Source organism: Hyperolius riggenbachi, chromosome 11, assembly GCF_040937935.1.
Source record: "Hyperolius riggenbachi isolate aHypRig1 chromosome 11, aHypRig1.pri, whole genome shotgun sequence".
NCBI classification, from domain to species: domain Eukaryota; kingdom Metazoa; phylum Chordata; class Amphibia; order Anura; family Hyperoliidae; genus Hyperolius; species Hyperolius riggenbachi.
This window is the reverse complement of record NC_090656.1, coordinates 240,720,962-240,737,129: the sequence shown is the minus strand read 5'-3', so window position 1 is coordinate 240,737,129 and position 16,168 is coordinate 240,720,962. Positions and strand designations below refer to the sequence as shown.

Here is a 16,168-nt window from a genome sequence, read left to right as displayed (position 1 = left end):
GTATCACCGAGAATGCAGATATATACCCGATTATTGATGATCTGCAGTATCACCGATAATCAGATATATTTCTAACCTCTGGACACCTGAGTAATATAAGTGTTTGGTGCAACCGTATACTTTGAGGAGAGCACCCGCGTAGATGGTGCTGGGCAGTACAAGATACTGCTCAGAGAACAGGTTCCTTCCACTGGTCTGAAGCTCCCCAAGGGGCGGAGCCAGGCTGAGAGTGGGAAGGATGAGAGAGTGAGTGACACCAAAGGTGAAGTGTCACTGACAGGACTGGGAACTATCTCCCAACAGGGAAGATAGTTCTCGAGGTCGGACAGGCCAGGTCGTTAACACACAGACAGATAAGGTACAGAGACAGGAGACAGATGCGGAATCCTAAGACTAGCAGAGTTTGGCAACAGAGTATCAGATATAGCGAAGTACCTAATCAGAGTACAGAAGAATGGTCAGGAAAGCAGAAGGTCATAACAAATAATCAACAATGCCTAGACTTGGGTGTGAGCTCCTAGATCATCAACACCCCGGGACTGGTCTAGATAATAATACAGATGGTAACAGGATTCCTAGACTAAGGTGTGAGTTCCTTGGTCATCAACACCTTGGAAACTGGTCTAGATAATAACACAGATACTGACAGAAGGTCTGAGTGCTACCACGTAGTGATCGCAACGCCAGACACCAGAGAAATGACCAGCACCCAGTATATATACCCCAGCGCTCTCCAGCGCCACCCCTAAGTGCTGGACCAATGAAAACTGCTGGAATTGTCAGCTGACCGGCTTGGTCAGCTGACGCCCTTCTGACTGTCATAAAGGCTCTGCCTCTCCGCGCGCGCGCGTGTCCTCCTGAACCTGTGTGGACTATCAGTCCCAGCCACACCAGACATGTGTTGTACTGTTTCTGCTGTGTTGGATGCGGAACCAGCCGCACCGCTGTCCAAGCATGCGCCGGTTCCTCCGCGTTCAGCAGTACTGTCAGAACTATGCCTATGCGTGCCAACATCCGCATCTGACGCGGAATCCGCTGCCCTGTTCACAAAGCATGCGGCGGTTTCCTCGCGCTCTGTCATGCCAGTGGATGCAGACCCACGTGCGCAACCTGCCGCGTTGGACACGGAATCAGCCGCCTTGCTCTGAGTACTCACAGCGGCTTTTCCGCGTTTTCTCACACTGTACTTTGGGGCACGGCCGCACGAAATCACATCTACACCACCTCGCACAGACCTGCCGGTGACAGGTGGCCTTCCACTGGGTCTGCCTCTACATCTTCCTCTACCTGGTTTGTCCATTTTGTCCATGTCGGGTGGATGGTAGATATACGCAGTGAGCTGGGATCACTCAACACAACAGGTAGTTATATGCAGTGAGCTGGGTTCACTCAACACAACAGGTAGTTATGTGCAGTGATGAGGTGGGTTAAGTAAACACAACAGGTAGTAGGTATATGCAGTGAGCTGGGATCACTCAACACAACAGGTAGTAGGTATATGCAGTGAGCTGGGATCACTCAACACAACAGGTAGTTATGTGCAGTGATGAGGTGGGTTAAGTAAACACAACAGGTAGTAGGTAGATGCAGGTAGATGCTTTGGTGTCCTTGTTCCTGTGGTGCCTTAGGCCATGGCCTAGGTGGCCTTGGCCTAAATCCGGCCCTGACTACATGTAGGGCCGGTATCTCCATAGGGTCAAACTGGGCAATTGCTCAGGTTTCAAAGCTGCTTAAAAGGGAATCTAAACTGAGAGGGCAATGGATGTTTCCTTTTAAACAATACCAGTTGCTGGTCTCTCCTGCTGATTTCTCTGCCTGCAATAGTGGCTGAATCACACACCTGAAACAAGCATATAGCTAATCCAGTCTGACTTCAGTCAGAGCACCTGATCTGCATGCTTGTTTAGCTGCTGTGGCTAAAAGTATTAGAGACACAGGATCAGCAGGCAATTCAGGCAACTGGTATTATTTTCAAAGGAAAAATCCATATCCTTCTCAGTTTAGGTTCCCTTTAAAGGGATACTGTAGGGGTCGGGGGAAAATGAGTTGAACTTACCGGGGGCTTCTAATGGTCCCCCGTAGACATCCTGTACCCGTGCAGCCGCTCACCGATGCTCCGGCCCCGCCTCCGGTTCACTTCTGGAATTTCAGACTTTAAAGTCAGAAAACCCCTGTGCCTGCGCAGCTGCATCCTCGCTTCCGCTGATGTCACCAGGAGTGTATTGCACAAGTCCAGTATGGTCTTTGGTCTGCGCAGTATGCTCCTGATGACATCAGCGGGAGCGAGGACACGGCAATGCAGGTGCAGTGGTTTTCTGACTTTAAAGTCAGAAATTCCAGAAGTGAACTGGAGACGGGGCCGGAGCATCGGTGAGTGGCTGTGCGGGCACAGGATGTCTGCGGGGGGGCAATAGAAGCCCCGGGTAACTTCAACTCATTTTCCCCCGACCCCTACAGTATCCCTTTAACCACCCTGGCGTTCTGATTAAATCGCCAGGGTGGCTGCGGGAGGGTTTTTTTTAAATTAAAAAAAAACTATTTTATGCAGCCAACTGAAAGTTGGCTGCATGAAAGCCCACTAGAGGGCGCTCGAGGCGATCTTCCGATCGCCTCCGGCGCCCAGAATAAACAAGGAAGGCCGCAATGAGCGGCCTTCCTTGTTTCGCTTATATCGTCGCCATAGCGACGAGCGGAGTGACGTCATCGACGTCAGCCGACGTCCTGACGTCAGCCGCCTCCGATCCAGCCCTTAGCGCTGGCCGGAACTTTTTGTTCCGGCTACGCTGGGCTCAGGCGGCTGGGGGGACCCTCTTTCGCCGCTGCTCGCGGCGGATCGCCGCAGAGCGGCGGCGATCAGGCAGCACACGCGGCTGGCAAAGTGCCGGCTGCGTGTGCTGCTTTTTATTTGATGAAAATCGGCCCAGCAGGGCCTGAGCGGCGACCTCCGGCGGTGTTGGACGAGCTGAGCTCGTCCAGACCGCTCAGGTGGTTAAGGGCCCCACAAGTCAGGAACTGTAGAGGTCACAAGTTTACTGCTAGCAGAATATAGAAATGGAAGAGGGCGTCACATTTCTTTTTGTCCTGGGCCCTCCTGGCAATGAAAAAAATATGGTAAGAAAATGAACTATTTATTTGTAATATTTTCTGTATTTCTAATAACATTAATGTATTTATCCCACCCTTTATGTCTTGACTTCTTAATCTAATTCTTATTTCCATTATTGCAGATTCTCCTGAGATTCAGTCAATTTGTTTGTCGGACTAACAGCTGCAGCGATAAGATTAACATCTATGATGGAACAAGCAAGAGCGACGCCCTGCTGGCCACAGTCTATACTAACCAGCTCCTTCCTGTGCTGTTCTCATCCTCCTCATTCCTGCTGCTGGAATACATCACTGCTGCACCCGGTCAGAGCAGCTTCATAGGATCTTATAGAAGTGGTAAGTTTCAAACCAGCTAGATGTCCATTTATTAAAAGTCAACCTCATTTGTTTAACTACTTCCCCTCCCCCAGGACGAGTATCTGTGTACCTGAAGAATCCAGCTACACCTCGCAGGGACGTAGTTACTCATCCCTTGCTACCGCACGCTCCTGCTTGCTCCCGCGCTCATTCTCGCTGCTGAACTTTAGCAGGGAGATCAAAAAATGGGAGCACAGTTCCCATTCATTGATTTAAGTCCCCGTGTCAATGATTGCCGGCATCAATGAGATGCCGAGTCATTCACAAAAGCCGATACTTACACGCCCATGCATTACTTCCTGTTTGCGTACTAGTATGCTAATGAGTGAGGACATCTTGCCTCCAAATAGTAAAATTAAACCTATATACATTTAATATATAAACCTATATACAAGTAAAAAGAAAAAAAAATAGTTACCATGTGGACTGAACTTTTTTAATATATTTGACAAAAGGGTATATTACTGTTTTGTTTTTGTTTTTTTTTTAAATTATGGGTTTGTAATTAGTGATGGACAGAAAACTGAAATAATGCACCTTTACTTCCAAATAAAATATTGGTGCCATGCATCATTTAAACAGTGCAATAACTGGGAGAAATAGGCAAATACAATATGTGGGTTTTAATTATGGTAGCATGTATTATTTTAAAACTATTATGGCCAATAAGTGAGAAATAATTATTTATTATGATTATTTCCGGGTTTTTTTCTTATTATTCCTATTAAAATGCAATTAGAATAAAATAATTCTTAGCAAAAATTACCACCAATTGGTGGTGAAAAAAAACACACAATGTATAGATCCTTTCAGTGAGATAAGTACTGATAAAGTTATTGGCGAATGAATGGACGCAGAGCTGAATTGTGGAAATTGCTCTGGTGTTTAGTTTCAAGGATTTGTATTAAAGATGTTTCAAATCTTATAAAAGTACAAGCATAAGGGGTTGCATATTACACTAAATATCAGTTTTCATAAAATATCACAGTATATACTCAACATTTATGTTATTAATAGCATCAATATGCATATACAGTAAATTCAAAGCTTTGTACAATAAGCGATGGTGTATATCATTTACACTGTACTTGTACTCAGTAATGTATTTCACAAACCCTATATCATATATATAATGTTACACTCAAACATTTTTAAAGAAAACCTAAGACGGCTAATAAAAACCTACAGCCAACTTATCTAAACATGGTCGGTGGAACACTATCTTCTTGATATAGTTGGATAACCATGGTGACCGGATTCTGTGGAAGGATTTCATGCAGTCATTTAAGATTGCATTGATTTTTTTCAGAGCTCATTATGCTGGATATGAGATTTTAGGCTTCGCTGTTAGGCAGGGTCGAGGATAGTCATCTTCTGGCAATGATGGTCTTTGCAATCATAACAATATGTTGTGCTCATTTTTGGTCAGCATTGGAGATAGATGGTATTTTTAGGGTCGGTCCACACTTGTTTAAAAAATGTATCCGTTGCTCTGTTTTTTGGCCCAGACCAAAACCAGAGCCACGGATACCAATGTTAAACATAGCGGCTGTCTTCACACACTTTAAAAAATGGATCCCTGGGATCCAGTTTGAAAAACTGAAAGGAAAGTCCGGATTTGCAACATTTTCACGGAGCCCAGATAACCGTGTAAGCAACGAAAGAGCAATACAAAAACGGATCTCCCTCTACACAGGTTACTTTGCACACAAAAACAGAGGGAGAACTGGATTGCCTACTGCCTGCTCCTCCCCTCAACGTCATCTTTTGCAGACCTCCCCACCCATAGGTTGCCCCTAGGTAGCCTTGAGGGGGTAGCAGCCAGGAAGGTGGGCAGCAGGCTCAGCGGCGGGGAGGGGGTACACCGCTTCCCCTCCAGCTAAGCAGCGAGCTGGGAAGCAATTACCTACTTCCTTCCTCCGCTCAACGTGTGACTTCCTGCAATGGCGCCCACTAAAGTATAGAGTCACACGGCGATCGGTGGAACGCAAGGAAGGTAATCGCTTTCCCGCTTGCTGCATTCACAAATAGCTGGAGGGGGAGCGGGGGCGGAGGACCCATGCCCTCCCTGCCACTGTGCCCCTCTTCCTGGCTGCTACCCCCTCCAAGCTACCTGGGGACAACCTATGGGTGGGGGGGTCTGCAAAAGATGACGTCCAGCTTGCCACCCCCCCAAACCCCAGTCAGGGCCCGGTGGCACATTTTTTGCAGTGCAAATGAACTGGAAACATATGCTTCAATAGGGTAACACGGATCCATTTGCGTTCCGGTTTTTGAAAAACGTATCTGGACCACGGATTGCGTTATGCAACCGTACCTAGTGTGGACCGAGCCTTACCTAACAATAGAATAAGTGGATCTTTCGGGAAATACATGCCTAAAAATGTACTAATCTTTTCATTAATAATCCCACAGCTGAACTCTGGTCCCCAGGGGCGTATCTGAGTAATATAGCGCCTATGGCAAACACTGAAACTGTGCCTCATATCCATTTGCGCCCCATATGCAATTGTGCCCCGTATGCATACTGAAGGTGTCCCTCCAGTATTGATATCCATATGTGCCCCCCCATATACGTAGTGAGAATTAGTCCCCCAGTATTGGTAATCAGAGGTAGCCCCCAGTGTAGGTCAACAGAGTTAGCCACCCTATATAAGTAGCCAGGTAGCCAGAGGTCGCCCCCTAGGATAGATAGCGAGAAGTAGCCCTTCCTGTATAGGTAGTCAACCAGTTTAGGTTGCCCTCCCAGCATAAGTAATTAGATGAGTGCTTTCCCCCCTGTATAAGTAACCCCCTCCCCCCAGTATAGGTTGCTAGAGTTAGCTCCCCCAGCATAAGTAACGAGCTGCATTTCTCAGTATGGTGGTGGAGCATGTGGGAGGAAAGGGCAGCCATGGGCTTCCATGGTGCTGTGGCGCCCATGGCACAGGCCATGCCTGCACCCCTCTAGATACACCTCTGCTGGTCCCCTACCTTTCGTGTCCGCACCTCTCCCTCTAGATTGTAAGCCTTCGGGCAGGGTTCTCCTGCTTATATCTCCTATCTGATCACACACTTGCATTACCATACGCCCATCCTATGGATCTGAGTGAACCTGACTTGCTTAATCTCCATGCTCCCCTCCAGTGACTGACTAAGCATTACCTTGTACTCATACTGTGCTGTGTGATCTCCATGCTCCATCCAGTGACTAAGCATTACCTTGTACTCATACTGTGCTGTGTGATCCCCATGCTCCATCCAGTGACTGACTAAGCATTACCTTGTACTCATACTGTGCTGTGTGATCTCCATGCTCCATCCAGTGACTAAGCATTACCTTGTACTCATACTGCGCTGTGTGATCTCCATGCCCCATCCAGTGACTAAGCATTACCTTGTACTCATACTGTGCTGTGTGATCTCCATGCTCCATCCAGTGACTAAGCATTACCTTGTACTCATACTGTGCTGTGTGATCTCCATGCCCCATCCAGTGACTAAGCATTACCTTGTACTCATACTGGGCAGCACGGTGGCGTAGTGGTTAGCTCTCTCGCCTTGCAGCGCTGGGTCCCTGGTACGAATCCCAGCCAGGGCACTATCTGCAAAGAGTTTGTATGTTCTCTCCGTGTCTGCGTGGGTTTCCTCTGAGCACTCCGGTTTCCTCCCACATTCCAAAAACATACGGATAAGTTAATTGGCTCCCCCTAAAAAATTGGCCCTAGACTACAATACTTACACTACATAATATAGACATATGGCAATGGTAGGGATTAGATTGTGAGCTCCTTTGAGGGACAGTTAGTGACAAGACAATATATATATATATATATATATATACACTGTACAGCGCTGCGTAATATGTCGGCGCTATATAAATACTAAATAATAATAATAATAATAATACTGTGCTGTGTGATCTCCATGCTCCATCCAGTGACTAAGCATTACTTTGTACTCATACTGTGCTGTGTAATCTCCATGCTCCCCTCCAGTGACTGACTAAGTGTGATGATTTGCTCAGCTGCCTGTGCAGGCAGGCAGCCTTTTGACCATTGTGTAGGTTTGCATGCTGCAGGACTCTGGAAAGAAGAGCTTCTGTCAGTTTTGCAGCTTGTGCTTGCAGAGGAATTTGCATACGTTGTCATGCAAATTGCCTGGCCACATTCATTGGAGGCGTGTACTATAAGTACTATGTCTTTCCCAAAATGCTTGGCTGGTCATAAGGATTTTGTCCTGTGTAACACTCCTGCCGGGAGTGTCAGCCATGCTCTTTGTTTGAAGTTCAGCTTAGAGTAATTCCTGAATCTGCGCTAGGCAGGTTTTCCCTAGTGCAGTTAGGATTGTATTATCTGTTTGTATGTTCTGTTGCCATTGTCCTGTCCCAACGGTGGTCGAGAGGAAATGGTTCTTATCTCTGTTCTTGGAGTATAGCTGGTGCAGCGGTTGCTACCAGCTATCTCTTCTGTTCTGTCTCCTGGGATCGCGCTAGCTACTTTTTGCTAGCGCTGGGGATCCTTCTGTTCTGCAACTCTGTCTCCTGGGATCGCGCTAGCCACTTTTCGCTAGCGCTGAGGATCCTTCTGTTCTGTCTCCTGGGATCGCGCTAGCCACTTTTCGCTAGCGCTGGGGATCTGTCTGTCAATGGTTAGTTAGGCGTGCTTGTCTCTATTGTGCTTATCACGTGGAGACCGCGCATAACCGCGTGCACTGTTGCGAATGAGTGCGGTGTCCGCGGTTAGCTAGCGTTTGTTATTTTCCTTGTTATTCTCATTGTATTATTTGCTGTGCCTTTGCTAACCTCGTATTCTGTTCTGATCTGCCTTGTGTCACGTCTGGCGATCGCACCTCTCGTGATCGCGTTCCTATTTCATATCTGCTGTTGTGTGTGCGCGGTCGCGGGGTGGCGACTAGATTGGCGCACACACATACAATCTGTCCCTTTGCTCGTTCTCATTCGCAATCGCCTCTTTTGCAATTGCGTTCTGCGCTTCGTACAAATTCCTGTCTGGCATTTGTGGAGGTACAGAGGATTGGTTCCTCTGCACTCCCCAGCACCATCTGCCGACAGGAATTTCCCTCTACAGGTGCGTAGCACCTTTTGCTGGGTGCCTGCAATTACACGCTTGTGGAGGATTTCCGCCGTGTCAGCGCACGTGTTGTGCGCTGATCACGGAGAAAGTTCCACAATCGTTACAGTATGACCAGCCCAACCCAAAACCCCAGTGTAGACGGAATTTCTGATTTGTACGATTTTGTCGAGTTTGGGTCCTGTGTCTTTAAGAGCTTTAAAAGGCTAAATTCAGAGACCAAGGCAGAATTTCTTTCTGAATGTGTGAGGTTTTGTCTGAATCCCACCTTTCAGATTTCTGATCCGTCCACGTCGGCTCTTCTTTTTGCCTATGTGCTCTTAAAAGACGATTTGTTCACCTGGGCATATGATCTGTTAAAAATCAATTCCTGGAATGATAATCTGTATCAGTTTCTTGCAGTGATATTCTCTCACTGGTTTAAACTGCCTGGCTTGCCACCTGCTCTGATTGAGTGTGTAGCTGCTGATAGGTCAGCTGATCTTTCCCTTCCATGCAAAACCTTTCAGTATGACAATCAGTTCAATGTGTCTGTTGCCACTTCAGGTTTTAAACAGCAGACATGCAAAGTTGCAAAAAAAGGAAAAACTAAAAAGCGCAAGCATCTGAATAAAACACTCCCTAATGATGTGTATGATGATGTTGCTCAATCTCCAGGTTTTTTGCCCCAATCCAAAGCTTATGTGGATCCTGCTGTAGGTAGGATCGCACACTATATTAAAGCAGTTAAAAAATCTGTTCTTGTTCCTGAACTCCACCCATATGGAGATTATCTAGATACTGGCTTGTTTGAACCCCCATTTGCTTCCTGGGATGTTGGGGCCTTGCTGGAGGAATTTGATTTTGAGTGGAAAGCCTTTTGCGATTTTTACATCGCAAAAAGCGAAGATGTCTTGAATGCTTGTCTCGATTCTATGTACCTTCTGATTGATTCCGATGAATGTGACAAGGATGATGTGGATCTGGTGATCTATGTATGGCAAACGATTTTGGATGAGTTGCACACACACCAACCAATTGATTCCAATAAAGAGACATCGTTGTCGGATGATTGTTCCTGCCTTTCTGGGGTAAAGCATGAGAGTCTTGACTTTGTGCAATCTGAAATGAATGAGTATGCCGCTGTGGTTGATTCCTGTGCGAATCCTGAAGGATTCTCTCCTGACAGTGTGCAGTTTGAATCTGTGCGATCTGATGCCTGTTTCTCAGATGTTCCTGCAGATTGTGATCGGCATGAGTCTGCCGGTTTCCTCAAGGATGTGTGGGATCCTTTGTCATTTAGAAACAGATCTTTGAGATCTTTGAGATCTTCCATCTGTGACCCTGCTATGGGGAAAGTTTCTCGACTGTGCAGCGTCAAAAGTAAAATTAATATGCCTAATAGAGTTTATCCTGTTGATGTCGCTATTTCTCATGCAAATGATTCCCTGTCTCACCCTGTTCTCACCTGTAAGGGCCCGTTGCCTGGAGACAGTTGCTCCAGTGTATCGGTCCTAGATGCCTTGCAGTCTGCTCCGCAGATCGCGGAGGTTTGCGCTATGGAAGCATCAGTTTCACAACCTAAAGTGAATTTTGATTCGCAGGTTTTGCGTTCTGATTCCTCGGATTCGACATTGTTAGCCGAATCTAAGAGTGAGACAGCGCTTCGGTTTTGCGAATCTGATGCTGAACCTTCTTTGCCTTATTCAGAGACGCTTTCTCTAAGCCTGCCCTGTACCATGAATAACAAAACGATGTCCAATCACACTGACATTTGGGAGTCCCTTTCTTGCTTTGAAGAAAGTTCTGACTCTCCACCCTGTACTCTGGATGAGTCAATATTGCCTTGTACAATATCTCCTGCCCTGCCCCTAGAGGCTCGTCTAGGTATTGCTGCTATTTTTACCTGTCTTTCTGCAGTTTTGGAGTTGCAAGCTAGGTTGACTGTTACGCAGAATTCTGGATGCAGCGAGATTAAAGTTAGGGAGTCAGTGTGTGGTCCAGTGAATATTCCTGTACGTTCCACTCATGATGATGAAATTCAGTCTCAGTTTATGGTGGAACCTTCCCTGGGACATCTGCCCTGTTCTCAAAATAAAGTTCCAGTTTTGCCCTGTAACATGGATAGTACAGAATCCTTCTTAGAAAACTTGAAAAATGATGTTAATGAGGTCTTGTTTGATGTTCTGGAGGTTTCCGAGTTCCTCCCAAAGGGTGCAGAACTTGTAGGAGATGTCTCCTGCCCCCCAAGTCCTTCTGAGGTGTTACCCTCTTCCGTAGGCATTGCTGCCTTGCCGGCTACCTTTTCAGCTCTGATGGAGCTTCACTCATATGTAGTCAATGATGATATTATTATCACAGAAATTTCTCAATTTGTATCCGAGTCTTCTTTTGAAAGTCCAGTGCCTGTGACCTCCACTCATGATGATTCTCTGTCCGGTACTGGTTTTGGTCTTGTCGTGCCGGACTCTGAGGTTGGCAGTTCCCCGACATGTCCTGAGGTTTCTCCTGTGCTGGTGTACCCCAGTGTGCTCTGTGACCCAGAAAGCCCAAGTGTGCCTCGGTTACCAGCGTACTCAGATGCTTCCTCGGTGGAGACATGCTCTGATATGGCCTGCCTGCTTGCATGCCCAGAAGTGGTCCCTGAAAGTCTTGATCTTGATGGGTGTCCTCGTAATTCTGAATTCGGAATTGTCATTGGTTCCATGGGGGTTCTTGGTAATTCTCCATGTGAGCCTGGTGATTGTTCTGCCCTCTTGGGATCTCTGTGGAGCTTCAAAAGGTTCTGGGAGAAATTTTGCTTGGTACCCTGGATAAGATCAACGGTGGCTTTTGTGTTGTAAGGGACACTTCGAACAGGTATTGTGGCAGGTTTGGTATTTTCGGACGCTCCCTGGAAGGTGGTGGGTATTGTCTGGAGGGTGTCGATGGCTTCTTCTCTGGTGTTCACAGTGCTGATGGGTGTTATACTGAGACTGGTAGTACTGATGGGCATGTTTCGGTGGCTTCTGTTTCCGATGAGGTCGGTTTCGGGTGGACTGACTCTGGAATTGGACCTTGTCGGGCTGCCCCGACCTTCATGAGTCTTCAGTTTGAGTCTGTTGCTAATAGCAGTTTTGAGGGTCGTCTGGAATTCGACCCTGGAGGGGGGGGGGGGTACTGTGATGATTTGCTCAGCTGCCTGTGCAGGCAGGCAGCCTTTTGACCATTGTGTAGGTTTGCATGCTGCAGGACTCTGGAAAGAAGAGCTTCTGTCAGTTTTGCAGCTTGTGCTTGCAGAGGAATTTGCATACGTTGTCATGCAAATTGCCTGGCCACATTCATTGGAGGCGTGTACTATAAGTACTATGTCTTTCCCACAATGCTTGGCTGGTCATAAGGATTTTGTCCTGTGTAACACTCCTGCCGGGAGTGTCAGCCATGCTCTTTGTTTGAAGTTCAGCTTAGAGTAATTCCTGAATCTGCGCTAGGCAGGTTTTCCCTAGTGCAGTTAGGATTGTATTATCTGTTTGTATGTTCTGTTGCCATTGTCCTGTCCCAACGGTGGTCGAGAGAAAATGGTTCTGATCTCTGTTCTTGGAGTATAGCTGGTGCAGCGGTTGCTACCAGCTATCTCTTCTGTTCTGTCTCCTGGGATCGCGCTAGCTACTTTTTGCTAGCGCTAAGTATCCTTCTGTTCTGCAACTCTGTCTCCTGGGATCGCGCTAGTTACTTTTCGCTAGCGCTGAGGATCCTTCTGTTCTGTTTCCTGGGATCGCGCTAGCCACTTTTCGCTAGCGCTGGGGATCCTTCTGTTCTGTCTCCTGGGATCGCGCTAGCCACTTTTCGCTAGCGCTGGGGATCCTATCGCTCGCTTGTCCCTGTTTTCGTGTGTCTGTCTTGTCTGCTACGCTTGCTGGAGGCTTGGTGAGGTAACCGTTAAGCAAGCGTACGCATCCTTTGTTTCATGTTTGTCTGTCAATGGTTAGTTAGGCGTGCTTGTCTCTATTGTGCTTATCACGTGGAGACCGCGCATAACCGCGTGCACTATTGCGAATGAGTGCGGTGTCCGCGGTTAGCTAGCGTTTGTTATTTTCCTTGTTATTCTTTTTGTATTATTTGCTGTGCCTTTGCTAACCTCGTATTCTGTTCTGATCTGCCTTGTGTCACGTCTGGCGATCACACCTCTCGCGATCGCGTTCCTATTTCATATCTGCTGTTGTGTGTGCGGGGTGGCGACTAGATTGGCGCACACACATACAATCTGTCCCTTTGCTCGTTCTCATTCGCAATCGCCTCTCTTGCGATTGCGTTCTGCGCTTCGTACAAATTCCTGTCTGGCATTTGTGGAGGTACAGAGGATTGGTTCCTCTGCACTCCCCAGCGCCATCTGCCGACAGGAATTTTCCCTCTACGGGTGCGTAGCACCTTTTGCTGGGTGCCTGCAAATATACGCTTGTGGAGGATTTCCGCCGTATCAGCGCACGTGTTGTGCGCTGATCACGGAGAAAGTTCCACAATCGTTACACTAAGCATTACCTTGTACTCATACTGTGCTGTGTGATCTCCATGCTCCCCTCCAGTGGCTAAGCATTACCTTGTACTCATACTGTGCTGTGTGATCTCCATGCTCCATCCAGTGACTAAGCATTACCTTGTACTCATACTGTGCTGTGTGATCTCCATGCTCCCCTCCAGTGACTAAGCATTACCTTGTACTCATACTGTGCTGTGTGATCTCCATGCTCCATCCAGTGACTAAGCATTGCCTTATACTCATACTGTGCTGTGTGATCTCCACGCTCCATCCAGTGACTAAGCATTACCTGGTACTCATACTGTGCTGTGTGATCTCCATGCTCCCATCCAGCGACTAAGCATTACCTTGTACTCATACTGTGCTGTGTGATCTCCATGCTCCCCTCCAGTGACTAAGCATTACCTTGTACTCATACTGTGCTGTGTAATCTCCATGCTCCATCCAGTGACTAAGCATTACCTTGTACTCATACTGTGCTGTGTGATCTCCATGCTCCATCCAGTGACTAAGCATTACCTTGTACTCATACTGTGCTGCGTGATCTCCATGCTCCCCTCCAGTGACTAAGCATTACCTTGTACTCATACTGTGCTTTGTGATCTCCATGCTCCATCCAGTGACTAAGCATTACCTTGTACTCATACTGTGCTGTGTAATCTGGTTTTCTTGTATTCCTGTATTGTCATATTGCTGTATGTCACCCCTAAATATTGTCTGTAACCTTAACTAATGTCCAGCACAGCGTAATATGTTGGCGCTTTATAAATACAATAAATAAATTAATTAATTAATTTAACTCCAGAACCATAGAACCATGCAACTACTGGACAGAGCCACTAGATATGTATGATATGCCCCCCCCCCCCCCACCCCCTACACACCCCCACAACCTTTTAGAGCAAGAATCAGAATATCACCCATAATAGCATGCAGGAGTTGGATAGGTTCTATGAAGTGTTTTTAGAGAAGTAGTAATAATTGCGTAGTACAAACTGTTTTTGGAGAGAGTATCGCATGACTCATACCGTTCCCCAATCGTTAGTACAGATCTCAAATCATTTTCCCATTTTAAGAAAAAAATCGATGTTTGTAAATTGTAATTATCCTTGGGTCTGTTTAAAATAGAATATAGTAGAGATAAAACCCCCTTCTTCAAAGGTTGATGCAGGAAAATGCATAGTTGATTTTGTATGATCATTCCTAATTACGCCTTACTTTATGTGCCATTTATGCGTCATTTCGTGCTGACTTTGGCGGTGAATAGTCAAGCCCACATATTTCTACCAAAATTGTTACATGTGTTAAGAAGAATAGTGGGTACAAGTCAAAAAATAAATAAATTAAAAAGACCTTGAAGTTTTTGGAAAAATCAATTTTAAATATGCAAAGAAAAATGTTTTTTAAACTCAAAAAAATTAGTTTAAACACCATTTTTCTGTGCATTTTAAAAATCGATTTTCTCAAAAACGACATGGTCTTTTTGAAAAATTATTTTTTGATTTGTACCCACTAATCTTCTTCTATGTATGTAGCAATATATATAGTATAGTAACCCTTGCCATGCTAGGGGTTTCATTAGTGAGGATTCGAGTGAGACCGATAGGGGTGGAGTGATTACCTGCCTCTAGGAGTGGGATTTGTGCCAATTGGCTTGCAATATGTGTTTAAAGAGAACCCGAGGTGGGTTTGAAGAATATTATCTGCATACAGCGGCTGGATCTGCCTATACAGCCCAGCCTCTGTTGCTATCCCAAACCCCCCTAAGGTCCCCCTGCACTCTGCAATCCCTCATAAATCACAGCCACGCTGCTGACAAACAGCTTGTCAGAGCTGGCTGTGTTTATCTCTATAGTGTCAGTCTGCTGCTCTCCCCGCCTCCTGCAGAACTCCTGTCCCCGCCTGCATCCCTTCCCTCCCTGCTGATTGGAGAGAAGGGACGGGGCAGGGACCGGAGCTATGCAGGAGGCGGGGGAGCAGCTGAGACTGACACTACAGATGTAAACACAGCCTCACAGCGCGGCTGTGATTTATGAGGGATTGCAGAGTGCAGGGGGACCTTAGTGGGGTTTGGGATAGCAACAGAGGCTGGGCTGTATAGGCAGATCCAGCCTCTGTATGCAGATAACATTCTTTAAACACACCTCGGGTTCTCTTTAAGTCTTGTACAGAAAGACCGCCTTGTTGTCTAGAATAGAGCATAGTTGTAGCATCAATCCCAGGTTTTTTCTTATTCCATATAAATATACTCAAAAGCTTTTGGATAGCATTCAGATATTGATTAACTATTGGAATAGGAAGTGATCTAAATAAATATAATAATTGAGGTAATGACATAATCTTAAATGTGTTAATCCTACCCGTCGAAGAAATGTCCATGTCTGTTCAATGATTCAGGTTTCCCTTTATCTTTTGAAATGGGGGGGGGGGGGGGTAAATTGTGTTTGTATAAGGAGTTTCTATTAGTGGTGTTAATACCTAGGTATTTGGTAAAATGGGGTTGTATTTTAAATTTAAACTAGTCCGATAAGTGTGTCTGGGTAGTAGCTGATATATTATAAAAAATAGATTCAGATTTCTCCCAAAAACTGAAAGACCTGAGATTTCCTTGAAGTTCTTTAGAAGATTTAATACATTTGAGAGAAGTATAAATACATATTAATTGTAAGTAAAAGATCATCAGCAAATACATTTGTTTTGAATTCGGTTACTTCATCGGTTTTGCCACATATGTCTCTGGATTTTCTTATATTTTCTGCAAGGGGCTATATTAGGGTAAAAATAGCGGCGCGAGGGGACAGCCTTGTCTTGTTCCTCTACAGATATTAAAGAGAACCCGAGGTGTGTTTAAAGAATGTTATCTGCATACAGAGGCTGGATCTGCCTATACAGCCCAGCCTCTGTTGCTATCCCAAGCCCCCCTAAGGTCCCCCTGCACTCTGCAATCCCTCATAAATCACAGCCATGCTGTGAGGCTGTGTTTACTTCTGTAGTGTCAGTCTCAGCTGCTCCCCCGCCTCCTGCATAGCTCCGGTCCCTGCCCACGTCCCTTCCCTCCAATCAGCAGGGAGGGAAGGGATGCAGGCGGGGACTGGAGTTCTGCAGGAGGCGGGGAGAGCAGCAGACTGACACTATAGAG

At 46.3% G+C, this 16,168-nt stretch overlaps 2 protein-coding genes across 4 annotated transcripts in view; one reads left to right on the top strand and one right to left on the bottom strand.

Moving 5' to 3' along the window:
- The window catches only part of LOC137538746 (low choriolytic enzyme-like), a 1,161,243-nt gene that overhangs the window by 686,376 nt on the left and 458,699 nt on the right, over positions 1-16,168 (bottom strand). The window lies entirely within an intron of this gene.
- The window catches only part of LOC137537974 (astacin-like metalloendopeptidase), a 192,307-nt gene that overhangs the window by 159,943 nt on the left and 16,196 nt on the right, over positions 1-16,168 (top strand). The window contains exon 9 of the mRNA XM_068259895.1: positions 3,228-3,441. Coding sequence (XP_068115996.1) covers positions 3,228-3,441 — 214 coding nt within the window. The remainder of the gene's footprint in view (positions 1-3,227; positions 3,442-16,168) is intronic.